Source organism: Cryptomeria japonica, chromosome 8 (genome assembly GCF_030272615.1).
Source record: "Cryptomeria japonica chromosome 8, Sugi_1.0, whole genome shotgun sequence".
NCBI lineage: Eukaryota > Viridiplantae > Streptophyta > Pinopsida > Cupressales > Cupressaceae > Cryptomeria > Cryptomeria japonica.
This window is the reverse complement of record NC_081412.1, coordinates 331,746,309-331,759,022: the sequence shown is the minus strand read 5'-3', so window position 1 is coordinate 331,759,022 and position 12,714 is coordinate 331,746,309. Positions and strand designations below refer to the sequence as shown.

The following is a 12,714-nucleotide window of genomic DNA, read 5'->3' as shown; positions in this document are numbered from 1 at the left end:
GTGAACAGGCACTGTTTCCAGGTGTTGTGACAGTTGTTGAACTTTTGTCTGTGTTCCAACATGATGTTAGTCAAAAATGCCATCACAAAAATGGAGGTTGAACGAGGTCAACCTAGTGAAAGCATGAGACACAAGAATCTGATTCAAAAATCAGAATAGAAGCAGCTGCACAAAAAATCTGAAACCCTGGTTGAGAATTCTGGCACGAATTCCAAAGCACGAATTTCAAGGTTTGGAAAAACCCCAGAAATTAAAATTTTCTACAAACTTAAAACAGAATTAGCAGAAATCGCTGACTGTTTTTAAATTCCAAGGCAAATTTGCTGGCACAAAATTCAAGGCACAAAAAACGAGGCAACCAGAAAAATCTGAGATCAACCCAAAAAATCTCTCAAAAAACCCACCAAGAATCTAAAATCAGAATACAAATTCGACGGCTCAAAAATCAAGGCACGGAAAAACAATGCACCCATAAAACTCTGACAACGACCCAATTGAGGTCTCGAAAAACTCACCAAGAATCTGCAAGCAAAATAAAATTTCGACTTGAACTGAAGGGTCAAAACCCTAGTCGAAAATTGCAAAAACCTTAGGAAAATTTTCAATTTGCAAAAAAAAACTCCAGGTTGCAGGCCCGAAAATCTCAAGAACGCTAAATAAAAACATGAAATGCTACCCAGCACAAAGAGATTCACCCACAATCCAGAAACCCTCAAAAAGCCTTCTAAAACGCAAAATCGTTTTTTTATTAAAAAACAATTAAAAAAAATCTAGAAAATATTCCAAAAAGAAGGGCATGAATTTTTATTAAAAAATTCGCCAAACTTTAAAGAATCCCATTGACCCACTCTGATACCATGAAAAATAAATTGAATGAATGATTCAATAATTGGATGATTACATTGAACGATATACACACGTATATATAGAGGTTACAAGACGATGTTCTATAATTAGAACATAATGTTAAAGTAAAAGATTAAAAAACTAAAAGCTAAATAAAGCTTAAAAGCTAATTAACTAAAAAGCTAAATGACCATTAAACAAGGAACTAAATATAGGTGACTAAAATATACTTAAATATTCTAATAAAAATTGCTAAAACATCCTCCTAGAAAAATAGGAAACCCAAATTCTACCTCTAACTAACCAACGGGTCTCGGAATTGGCCAACAATCCCCAAAACAAACTAGAGCAGAAAAGGGGACATTACACGTGGGCATCAACAGTTTTCAGTTTGAAGTCCAAGTGATACATTTATGAATAAATTTGGATTAAATAAATTATTGTCTAAAGTTTGATTTAAATAAAAATTAAAGTGATTTAATTAAGTCACTTTATATTATAATAAATTATAATAAATGGCCCCACCTTGTGCCATGATGCCTAGGAGACATGAGTTAAGTTGTTTTTAAAAACAACTTAATTCTATTAATAAAGGGAACCTAAGGGAGTCGTACATCTTGAGGGAGACATAAGGGAATGAAATAAAGTTAATAAGAGGATGAAATAAAGTTTAATAAAATTTATTTAAATAAAGTATTGCAACTCTAAAATCGAATTAGGGTTTGGAGTTGTTAAAAGACATGAGGAGGCTTCATTCATTCATTCTTGAATTCATTTTTGACATGAGAAGACAGATTTCAAAGCTTTGGATGCAGAGATTGCAGCAAAGCTAAGGTTCTTGGGAATGAAAACTCCCTTGAGCTTGATGATTGGACGAAAACCCAACCATCCCTTGCAGAAGAACATCACTTCCAGCTATTAAAGGAAGAAAATCAGAGTTTCAGACCTATATCAGATTAGTTTCAGAGGTTATATTTCAGATCTGGGTCTTTTGGGCCTTTGTGGTCATCCATCAGCAGATCAGGGTATGTCATGCTCCATTGAGGCCATTGCTGGAGTTATAGCTAGGCGTGAAGAATTTAGAAGATAATTGAGGTCTGTAGCAGGTTCGAGTGCAGTCCAAAGCACAAATCAAATCAGTAGCAATCATTATCAGCCCATCCACAGTCCCTATCAGTCAACCAAACCACCTTGCATGCACATGCGACATCCATATTTGGTGTTAGGGTTTTATGAGCAGCGTGAGAGGAGAAATCAGATCTGTTTGTGGGCAGAAAATTCTTCCCACACCTCTGAATTGTGGATGTATGCTATCAGGGGTATGTAATCAGCCTTTATCATTAAATGAAAAATACTTGTTTCAGTTCTTAGTTCATTGTTTCTTCATTTCCAGCATTGTAGTTTACTTGCATTCAACTCAATAAGCAAAAAAATCAGAAAACACAAAAACAAACAAATACAAATTCCTTCATTCGCTGGTCAAAGACAATCTAGAAACAAAAATCAGAATTTACCAATATCAGAAAAGATACTTCATTTTGAGGTGGGTGACATGGTATATTGGAGGCTCCAACCATATAGACAGTCTACTCTCAATAAGCATGGAACAAAGAAGCTAAAACCCACATTCTATAGTCCCTTTAGAGTCCAAGAGAGTTGGAGGTTGCCTATGAGCATGAGTTACCGGCTAGTAGTAGAGTGAATAATGTGTTTCATGTATTTGGACTCAAAGCAATCGGGCATTATGCGGTTCCCTCATCAATATTGCCACCATTGGATGAGAAGGGGAAGTTAATTCTGATTCCTAAGGCCATTATAGAGTATAGGGAGCGTACTCTTCAGAAGAGAGTCCTAAATGAATACTTGATCAAATGGAAGAACTTCCCGATAGAGGATGCAACGTGAGAGAATGAGGAGATCTTACAACATCCTTGCTTGTGGACAAACAATTGGGAAGGGCGAACTGTAATGTAGGGTTAGGGGACTCATGATGATAGTTGATCCAGTAGTGACAGGTGTTTCATTGAGCTCAAGCGGTTGAGACTTGCACAACACCCTAATTTGGAGTGATTTTGGGTACTTTTCCGATACTATTTTAGTAAGTCAGCTCGGGCACCTACTAAGCCAGTTGCCAATGTTAATATTTTAAGATTTGTCAGTGGATGCAATTATCTTGATATATGAGTGTTTTTTATTTTAATAAAAATAAGTTATAAATTTATAAAGTTAACTTTATTTTAATTTATTTAAGTGAGGATATATGGGCACCCAAATATTTAAGTAAAGTGCAAATATTATAAAGGGGGTCATATTAGAATGGGCCCTACTTTATGGGGAGACATAAGGATTTAAAATTAAATTTAAAAAAAAAAGACTCATTGGCTTAGGGCATGGGTTTTGGAGAGGCTATTAAAGTGAAATTAGGGAGCTCTTTTGTGGATGCTTGGATATGATATTTTAGAGACTTCTCTCATTGGTTGAACTTGTTCATCGTGTGGCTTTGTGAGGATGAAAACCCTTGTAACCTGAACATCTTCTACGCTGGTGAAATATCTAATCTGGAAGATTTATCTAGTGATTTCATACAGAGATCATAGTTAGGCTTCATTGTTGATTTATATTTGCAGTTTACGCAAGAATATCTTTAGATCAGACTTCAGAGAGAGCACCATGAGGGGAGTAGCAAAGATTATTGATGTTTGTCCTTCTTAGTAGCTGGTCGTACCATCTTTATCGTTCGTTGTACTTCTTGAGGCTGGTCATACAAGTTGTTTGGAGGCATCTAGGGTTTCTTGGAGTGGTGTTGAAGTTTCAAGTAGATTTCTTAAGGCTATTTGGGTGGCTGGGGTTTAAAAATATTGTGATACTCAGTTTGCATCATTTGGATGATAACCTTGGAGGTTGCGTCTAGTTTTGTGTATACCAATTTGCTGGATATGGCTCTTATTCATTATTATTCTGTAATCAGCAAATGGCTATTTCTGATTTTGTATTGTAATGCTATTTATCCATCTTGGTATCTTTGAGTTTGATGATATATTGTACTTTCAGATATTTTATGGTTGTGGGTATTTCAATAAATTGATATTTCAGTTTTTTATTCTTGCAATATATATCTCTATTGTATAAAGAAAACCCTTTCTGTATCTTTTGTCTATTTCTCTAAACACATGAACATAAAACACAAAACAAAAACAAAAAAAGGGTGTATACTACACATGTATAAAAGATATCAATCTTTAAAAATTTATTATAGAAAATCCCTTTGTGACTAAAAATTTAACTAAGCAACATTTAGAACAATGAACTCAGTTCGAAGACCTCCGTAAGACTCACCAAACTCCCAAGTCTCTCAGCTAGCCAAGCCAAAGAAACAAAACTCTTATGCCGAGGCTGGTCAAGTACTCAACCGAATCCTACTCCAAGGTTTCCAAGTGTAAGGGTCGGACTCTCAAGTCCTGAGCTCAAACTCTTCTAATGTCGGAACATAACAGGCAGTGACTGAAATTTCAAATTTTGAGAGTTTGAGGATCATATGACATGTGTAATGTTTGAATCATGACAAATTGATAGTCAAATTAGACTTTTATGTTCTCTAAATGCAAAGATTTCTCTTTTGTCTATAATTATGAGGATTTTTTTTGTTGATTCTATGTCGAGTTTTTTGTCGAGTCTACATTGAGTCCCCATTCCAAGTCAAAATTTTGGGCTGCCAAGTTGAGTCCAAGTCCAAGTCTTCAAACTATGTGAAAAAAAATAAAACATAAACACAAGAGGCTATTTTTAAGCATCACATAGAAACCTATCACAAGTAAGCAATGTTATAAGACCTACCTGAGTAAGGAGGTATCCCCAGAAAAATGAAGATTGTATCAAACCAACTGTTGTAGGGCTCCAGCCAAACTCTGCAGACATAGGGAGGATTGCAATACTCATATTTACCTGCACAAAAAGAGAGTCATTGTGGATTAGACTACAAACCTACCTTGATATTGTCAATTTAAAAGTATTGAGAAAACACAAGAGCGAGCATTAATTGGATTGTAGTAATCTTCTGGTATACTCCAATTATTCTTCATTCCATTTCTTTCACATACCATGAAGAATATAAATAACAAAAAAAAACATGAGAACTAACTATCAAAAAGTAATTATGATTCAGTGAGAAATAAAACTACAATTGCATACACACTATAAAAATGGTTAAGATATGATCAAAAACAAATTAGAATATTTAACAGGATCATATAATGACAACAACTGCAAGTATTTAAATCGATTGCAAGAGAATATGAATATATAAACCAAAAATATTTGTTACAGTTTGTTTAGGTATCCTATAATTCCATGATTACATAAACTTAATAGATCATATGTACAAATTTACAAAAACTAATTCAGTATTCCAAAAATGGGAAACAGCATTCAAATCATTTATTACCATAAATGTTTCTAAATTATCTTGTAAATTTTTATAATGGCTTGTAAAAAGTTGATATACTTCATATCTATGTACAAGAATACCTTATTATTAAGAAACGATGGGTTTCAGAGATTAATTTGAAAAACAACAGAACTATAAGAAAATGCTATTTAATCTAGAAAGGAAAATATTATGATGGTAAAACGTTTAAAGGTTGAAATTTTAATACCAAGGACATGTTCTAGATTAAAAAACAGTATATAAAAGAAATTATTCTAATTTATGCAATGACAATAGTAATTTTTTTGGCTACTATTGTAATCGAATTGATGCATAGAAATTTTGATAGTTTATGGAATAAGTTATGCCGTTTGTCACTTGATAGATTCTGATGGCCAATAAAAGGAACATTGACTTGTTTTATTCAAGATGACTATGGTATATGTGTTGTCTTTAAATTTCCATAAAGCTCCATAAAATTATTGGAATATGTTTCCTCTTTCATTATGTTCCAAGATATGATTAATATGCCCTTGTTCCACCACTTATCAAATCATTCATTCATTATCTATGATGCCCCCTTCTAAGGAACATAGGAATTAATTGAAGACTCCTAGTCTATTTTTATTTCCTATTGGCTAAGGGACAGTCTAAGAGGAATAACTTGTTAGGGTTCCCACAGATACTGAGAGGGGGGGGTGAATCAGTATCTGACCGGTAATGTAATTTTCTTAATATAAAACATGCAGAACATAAAGTAACAGAGTACCGGTATGCAAGAATTAATGTAATAAACAGAATCAAAAACATCCACATGAAAAGAACACCATAACACAAGATGTTTAACGAGGAAACCCGGTGTGGGAAAAACCTCGGTGGGATTTGTGACCCACAATATTCACTTACTGGCCAATAAGAGAATATTACTTACAATAGGGGCCTGCACATGCAGGAAGGCCAACTGCCTAGAGCACACTGCTCAGTGAGAAGTCACACTGACTTACAATGAGGATTATGCTAATCCAACATTCTGTACTGCTTTATAATAGCATCTTCAATGCCAAATTCAGTACCGGTTCTTGCTCTGTTCTTTACATATACCCTTGACCTATAATTCGCACATTAGGTCTGCCTAATAATTTTCTTTATGCTCGCTATTCCTATCTTACAAATGTCTACAATGATCTTTTTTATATACAAGAGGCATTTTACAATTTGCCAAGTCGGCTTACAATAATAAACAAAATATTACATATCAAAAATCCTGTCGGCCTCTGTGCCGGTATACATCTTTTTCTTCTGTGCCGGTGCCGGTGCCGGTGTAGAGTGGTCTTGTTGATGCCGGTGCACTGTCTTGCTTGAATAATACTTTGCCGGTAGAATGTCTTGCCAGTGCCATAGGATTGCAAGGTTGCCATCAATGACAAAACCTTCAATCACACACAATGTCTCATTGGAGTGTCCATATGCCAACATAACTTAATAATAGTATTTTAAGTTGGGCCCAATCATCTTTCCAAAAGGGCAACTTAAATATTATTATTAGAGTGGTGGTCTAAATGAGACGTTATAAGGCCTAATTTATATTTTATTTAAAAAGATTTTTTAAAACACTTGAGGAAAAGTGAAATTAATTAAGGGCCCAAAATGAGGGACCTATAAAAGAAACGTTAAGTGCTCAAATAAAATCATCCATTTGTCATTATATTGAATTCTATTTTCAAATTTGAGCATTCAAGGACGAAAATGTTTGGTGTGCGAGACTCAGAGAACGAAAACCCTCATGTCTAATTGGTGGCATAATCTATTCAGGGATCGCATTTGATCTTATTTTTAAGATTTATTCATGTTGGAATGGTTCATATTTGCAAGAAAATCATCGATACTATCAAGAGTTTGAGATCTTCTATAGTTGTGACTAGTTTGTACTTGGCTGTCCAACTATTAGCAGCATTTTTAGCAGGATTTTTAGGTTACTTTATGCTTTCCAGCTGCTGCCGTACAAGGATCAATTCTATCCGCTATCTGTAATATATACTTTCAGCAATTTGCAAACCTATGCTATACATCTTTCATGCCTATCAGGGCTGTTACAACCCGCACCAACTATTATATTAATCTCATATTTGTATATAATCCTAGCACCAGTTTGTACAGCCTTTTACCTATCCATACACCTGTATCGTGAACTGTAAGTAGAACTGTTATTAATTGCAAAGTGAACTGAATTAATTATTAATGTTGATCTTTCATTTGCTATTAAAGGGTTATCTGATGATTGTAGCTATTATCACTAATTATTTGGACTAACAATGACATCGGAAAGTTTCTATTTATATAATTTGGCATCATTTATTTTTGGATCTACTTGTTTTCTGTTATTTTGATAAATGAATGATAAAATTAAATTCTGAAACTTGTTCTTGTTGATTATAACCAATGTAGGGTTTAGTTACATTTTTATCATTTGTTTTCAGTTTTCTATAAACATAAAATACAAAAAAAAAGGCATATGTTTCGAAGATTTCCAATTGCAAACATTATAGGGGTATCAAAGGTTTATCTACTATCCTACAGGGTAGAAATCTAACACTTTTGATGCAGATATACATTTCCTTTTGACACATGCAAGCCAAAGAAAGAGAGCTTAGATATTACCAAAGGTAAAGAAGGAAGTTTCAAACACTTGAATCAAACGAAGAAGCCATAGGGGATAAACACAAGAGGAAACTTATAGATGACATGAACTCTTGGCACGAATTTATCAGTCGAAATCAAAGAGATATAGACAGTGAATTCCAAAGAATCAAAAGGACATCCATGCATAGGTTAGTAAAAACATTGCAAAATGTTAGTTAGGGTAGGACAAATCAAGAAGAAGAACACTCTTCGGGTCACAATCGAACTTGAATCAAACCACCTTCTAAGATCTTCCAAGACAAATCTTGCAAAGGAAAGAGGAATAGCTAGAGGAAGAAAAACCATTTCACCATAAAATAAGGAATGACTTCAGCACATTTTGTGATGAGTATTAACAGCTAAGTTAAGACATTCATATGATTTGAAATTCAAATATTTTTGTGATGTAAGGATGAGAAATGGATCAATGGGACAAATACTCAACAAGAGTAGTAATGTAAAGACATCTGAAACCATTTGGGTAAGATTACCATTCCTACATATGATCTTAGTTATACAAATTGAACACATCCTTTTTACTGAACCCAATGTTTAAAGAAGAGGTAATCAAATTCACTTCCCTCCACTTAAGAGTAGCTCACAAATGGTGGTAGTATGGAATGATCACTCGAGAACATAACTCCATTTCTACCTTGGACAGATTCATCCAAAGATCGATAAAAAAGTTTGACAAAAAAGATCTAGAGATGCAATTTTGGCAATCGGCACAACTTGAACAATATGAGATCGTGGATACTATTTTGCAAAGTTTCAGATATGTCAAAAAGGAGAATCGTAGTTATATTTGCGGAAGGGTTGAATGAACCACTCAAAGGTTATATAAAGGCCTTCAATCTACTTTCTCTATAGGAAGTCATCAAGAGGGCCTTTGTAATGTCACCTTCCTAAATGACAGGCAGTTGAGCAGGGATTGGCTTATCATCAGGTTCTCCCATGAGCCAATGGAGTGAAGAGGGGACCCATTCAGGAGTCATGGAGCCTTGCAGGGGGCTTTGTGAGCTGATTCAAACATTCAGACGACAGTTCCTACTTTTTAGGAAAGTCTCCTATTTTTTAGGGAGAAATGGCGATTGACTGGATGACCACCCGAGGGACCACAGAGTAGAGAAGGAGCCTTTTGAGCAATTACAGGTGTTTGGAGAGAGGTTCCTATTTTTTAGGGCGAGTCCCTACTTTTTAGGAGGAACTGTCAGTTGCCCTAAAGGACTCATGCAACATCAATGATCACAATGATTCAAACGGAATTCAAATCAGAATCCCGGATTGCATTTTATGAATAAATAAGGAAATATTTTAATATTTCCTAAGTTATGGATTTAAATAAATTACTATTAAAGTAATTATAATCACTTTATAATAAAATAACTTATAATAAGTTGGTTCCCTTTTCTTAGGCGTTTAGGCATAAAATGTTGTAATAAAAAAGGGGGTGAAATATGCAAACTAGGAATTTGGCCCAATCTAATGGTTTTGGTTTGCTTTCAAATCTTTGACCAGCGAATTTCCTTTTTTGGTTTTTTAGATGAATTTTTTATGCTTTTCAGTTTTGGGGGTTTTTGCTTGATTTTGCCAAAGGAATTACAAATTGAATACAATACATGAAAGAACAATAGACTGATTTGAAAACTCAGAGTTTTGAATTTATTACCAGCAAATTACAAATTCAAATAAATAACTGTTTAAGGCATCCAAGGCCGAAATTGGCCTACCAGGTATCGCGCGGTAGCCTAGATGAGCTTATTTTGATGCAGGGAGTGGTGCATTGGACAATACAAGAGCCCCAAAGTGTTGTAAATCACTCCAAAGCGTTTTATTCTCCTAGTATAATTACCAAAAACAATTGAATGATGAAATAGTAGATCAGGTACCATATTCTAATTCTTGCCAGGAGAAGTCTCCAGAATTAACCAATTTTCCCCAATGAAATGTTGATGTAGTCCAAGTATGCTATGAATTCTTTGAATGAACCCCTGATCTGTCTTTGCTATCTCGCAACAATGAATTCTCAAACAAATTTTGATCCTAAAACCCCCCGATTTATTTATTTGGCTTCACAGGCCAAGTATGGATGGTATGGTCCTCTTCGGAATGGTACAACGAACATTATTTGGCATCTATCTTGCTGGAAATGTCCTTCATTTTGTTCAAATCTATTGATGTTGTCTCGGACCTGCTGTAAATGTAAAATCTCCTCCAAATATTGACCCCAAATGGCCTGAAAGAGGATCCTTCAATGCTGCAAGCATGTGGGTTTCTGTCCAAACACTGTAGAAGATTGAGAGTTTTCGTTCCCAAACTGGAATTCCAACCAAGCTTGCTATTGCAAAGCTCTCCAAGGGGGAAAATATCAATAACAAATGAATAATAATCATGCAAAATGATCTCCAAATGCCTTTTTAAATAGCTCCAAGCCCTAAGTTGTCACTTTTAGGTTTCCATATTTTCAACTTATTATTTTTAATAAAATCTATGCCTTTCTTTAAAAATTGACCCCTTAGGCATTATACTTTATTATTATAATGTTTTCCCCTTTTTATTACAACATTTTATGCCTCAAACACCTAGGAAAAGGGAGCCAACTTATTATAAGTTACTTTATTATAAAGTGATTATAGTATCACTTCAATAGTAATTTATTTAAACCCATAATATTTCCTTATTTTCATAAAATGCAATCCGGGACTCAGATTTGAATTTCATCTAAAGCACTGTGATCACTGATGTTGCATGAGTCTAGTAGGCCAATTGACAGTTCCTCCTAAAAAGTAGGGACTCGCTCTAAAAAATAGGAACCTCTCTCCAAACACCTATAACTACTCAAAAGGCTCCTTCTCTACTCCGTGGTCCCCCGAGTGGTCATCTAATCAACTAGCAATTGTCCCTAAAACATAGGAGACTTTCCTAAAAAGTAGGAACTGTCGTCTAAATGTTTGAATCAACTCACAAAGCCCCCTGCAAGGCTCCATGACTCTAAATGGGTCCCCTCTTCACTCCATTGGCCTATGGGAACCTGATGATAGGCCAATCCCTACTCAACTACCAGTCACCTAGGAAGGGGACATTACAAGAACTTGGAAACTTCTATTTCTAAAATTATACAAAAGAACCAACTTTCTAGGATCTCTAAAGAAACCATTTTAGAAGGGAGCTCTCCATCCAAAGGAGAAAGTAAAATGAATCAACAAAGAAGATGAATCCAAGAATGTGCTTGGGAGGAATAAATTGTGCTTCTCTTGTAAGGAGCCATTGGAACCCCATCATCAATCCCTTGTCAAAGGACAAGTACATCACACAGAGGTGTTGTACAATGAAGAACTGGGGATCTTGAACCAAATATTGAGGAAGAATTAGAAGGGAAGGAAGAAGAAGAGACCTAGAGATACCCTTGCCACAATTTTGAGCGCTCCTAAGTACCATATTTTCAGAGTTCGTGAGGTCTTACATGGGTCAAAAATTACAATGTTGATTGACAATGGGGCTACACACAACTTCATAGATGAGGGTTTGATATCTAGGAGAGGTTTGGAATCAGGGGGCTTCAAAGGATCCAATGTCATGGTAAAAAATGGCTTCACCATTCCTTGCAACAAGAGAATGCAAGGACTCAACATCACTTTGGTTAGACAGCAAGTGTGTGATGACTTTTGTATAGTTGGCCTAGGAGAGATAGGCATGGTATTAGGAATGCAATGGTTACATTCTCTTGTGGAACTCACATACAATTATCAAACTATGGAATTGAAATTCAAATTAGAGAGTAAGAAAGTGGTGCTTCATGGTATTGTAAATGGGACTTGAAGAGGTGTCTCAACAAAGAGGACAAAACGGTCATTTTGCAAATCACAAGTAGTTTGTGTAGCGCAACATTTGGTGACAAAACAAAATCTTCTACAAGTGATAAAAATTATCATGTTGATATCTAGCATATTTTGGATAAGCATAGTTCAATTTTCAATGATATACCTCTATGATTACTACCAAATAGAGGATTTCGGCATATAATAGAGATTGGGACAAGGTCCAAGCCTATCATCACTACTCTCTACCATCATTCTCGAAGACACAAATAAGAGATAGAGAAAACAATTACAGATTTCTTAGACATAGTGCACATTAGGCTAAGATTAAGTCTCTTTGCATCGTCAATGGTTTTGAAAGTGTAATATGTTGCCCTATTTGCCTTCGTTTTTCTGTTTTGAAAGCATTTTACAATGGTTTTGAGAAAACAAATAAAATGCAAATAATAAAGTAACTTGCAGCAAATAAACAACTCAAAAATATAACAATATTCAGAAATACATGTGGTAGAAAATTCCAGATTTTATTTCTGATCTGAAAATACAAAAATCCTCAAATGTAAGAGCAACCCAAATCATCAAATAGCAATGCAAATCTATTTCAAACATACCCAAAAAATGCAGCATTGAAATAACTTGATTTTAAGGCAGATTTTTATGTGGTAAACGTGGGGAACACAGATGTAGTTCTTGGCATGAAGTGGCTTCATGCAATTGGAGAGTTTACACTCAACCTTAGGGATATGGAAATGAGATTTAAGGTTGATGGAAAGAATCATGTACTTAAAGCCATCAAGGACAGCAACTAGAGGGTTATAACTCTCAGAAGAATGGAGAGGCTCATTAAACATGATATGGTAGAATGGGCAGCAGAGTGTAAGATGTTGCCATCTTATGAGGAGAAGCAAAAAACACCTTATCATTCAGATGTACAGGAGCTTAGAATTA

At 35.0% G+C, this 12,714-nt stretch overlaps 1 protein-coding gene across 4 annotated transcripts in view; it reads right to left on the bottom strand.

Moving 5' to 3' along the window:
* Positions 1–12,714, bottom strand: part of LOC131061524 (sodium-dependent phosphate transport protein 1, chloroplastic) — a 313,012-nt gene that overhangs the window by 281,262 nt on the left and 19,036 nt on the right. For all 4 annotated transcript variants that reach the window (XM_057995252.2, XM_057995254.2, XM_057995251.2 and 1 more), the window contains exon 3: positions 4,681–4,788. In XM_057995252.2, coding sequence (XP_057851235.1) covers positions 4,681–4,788 — 108 coding nt within the window. The remainder of the gene's footprint in view (positions 1–4,680; positions 4,789–12,714) is intronic.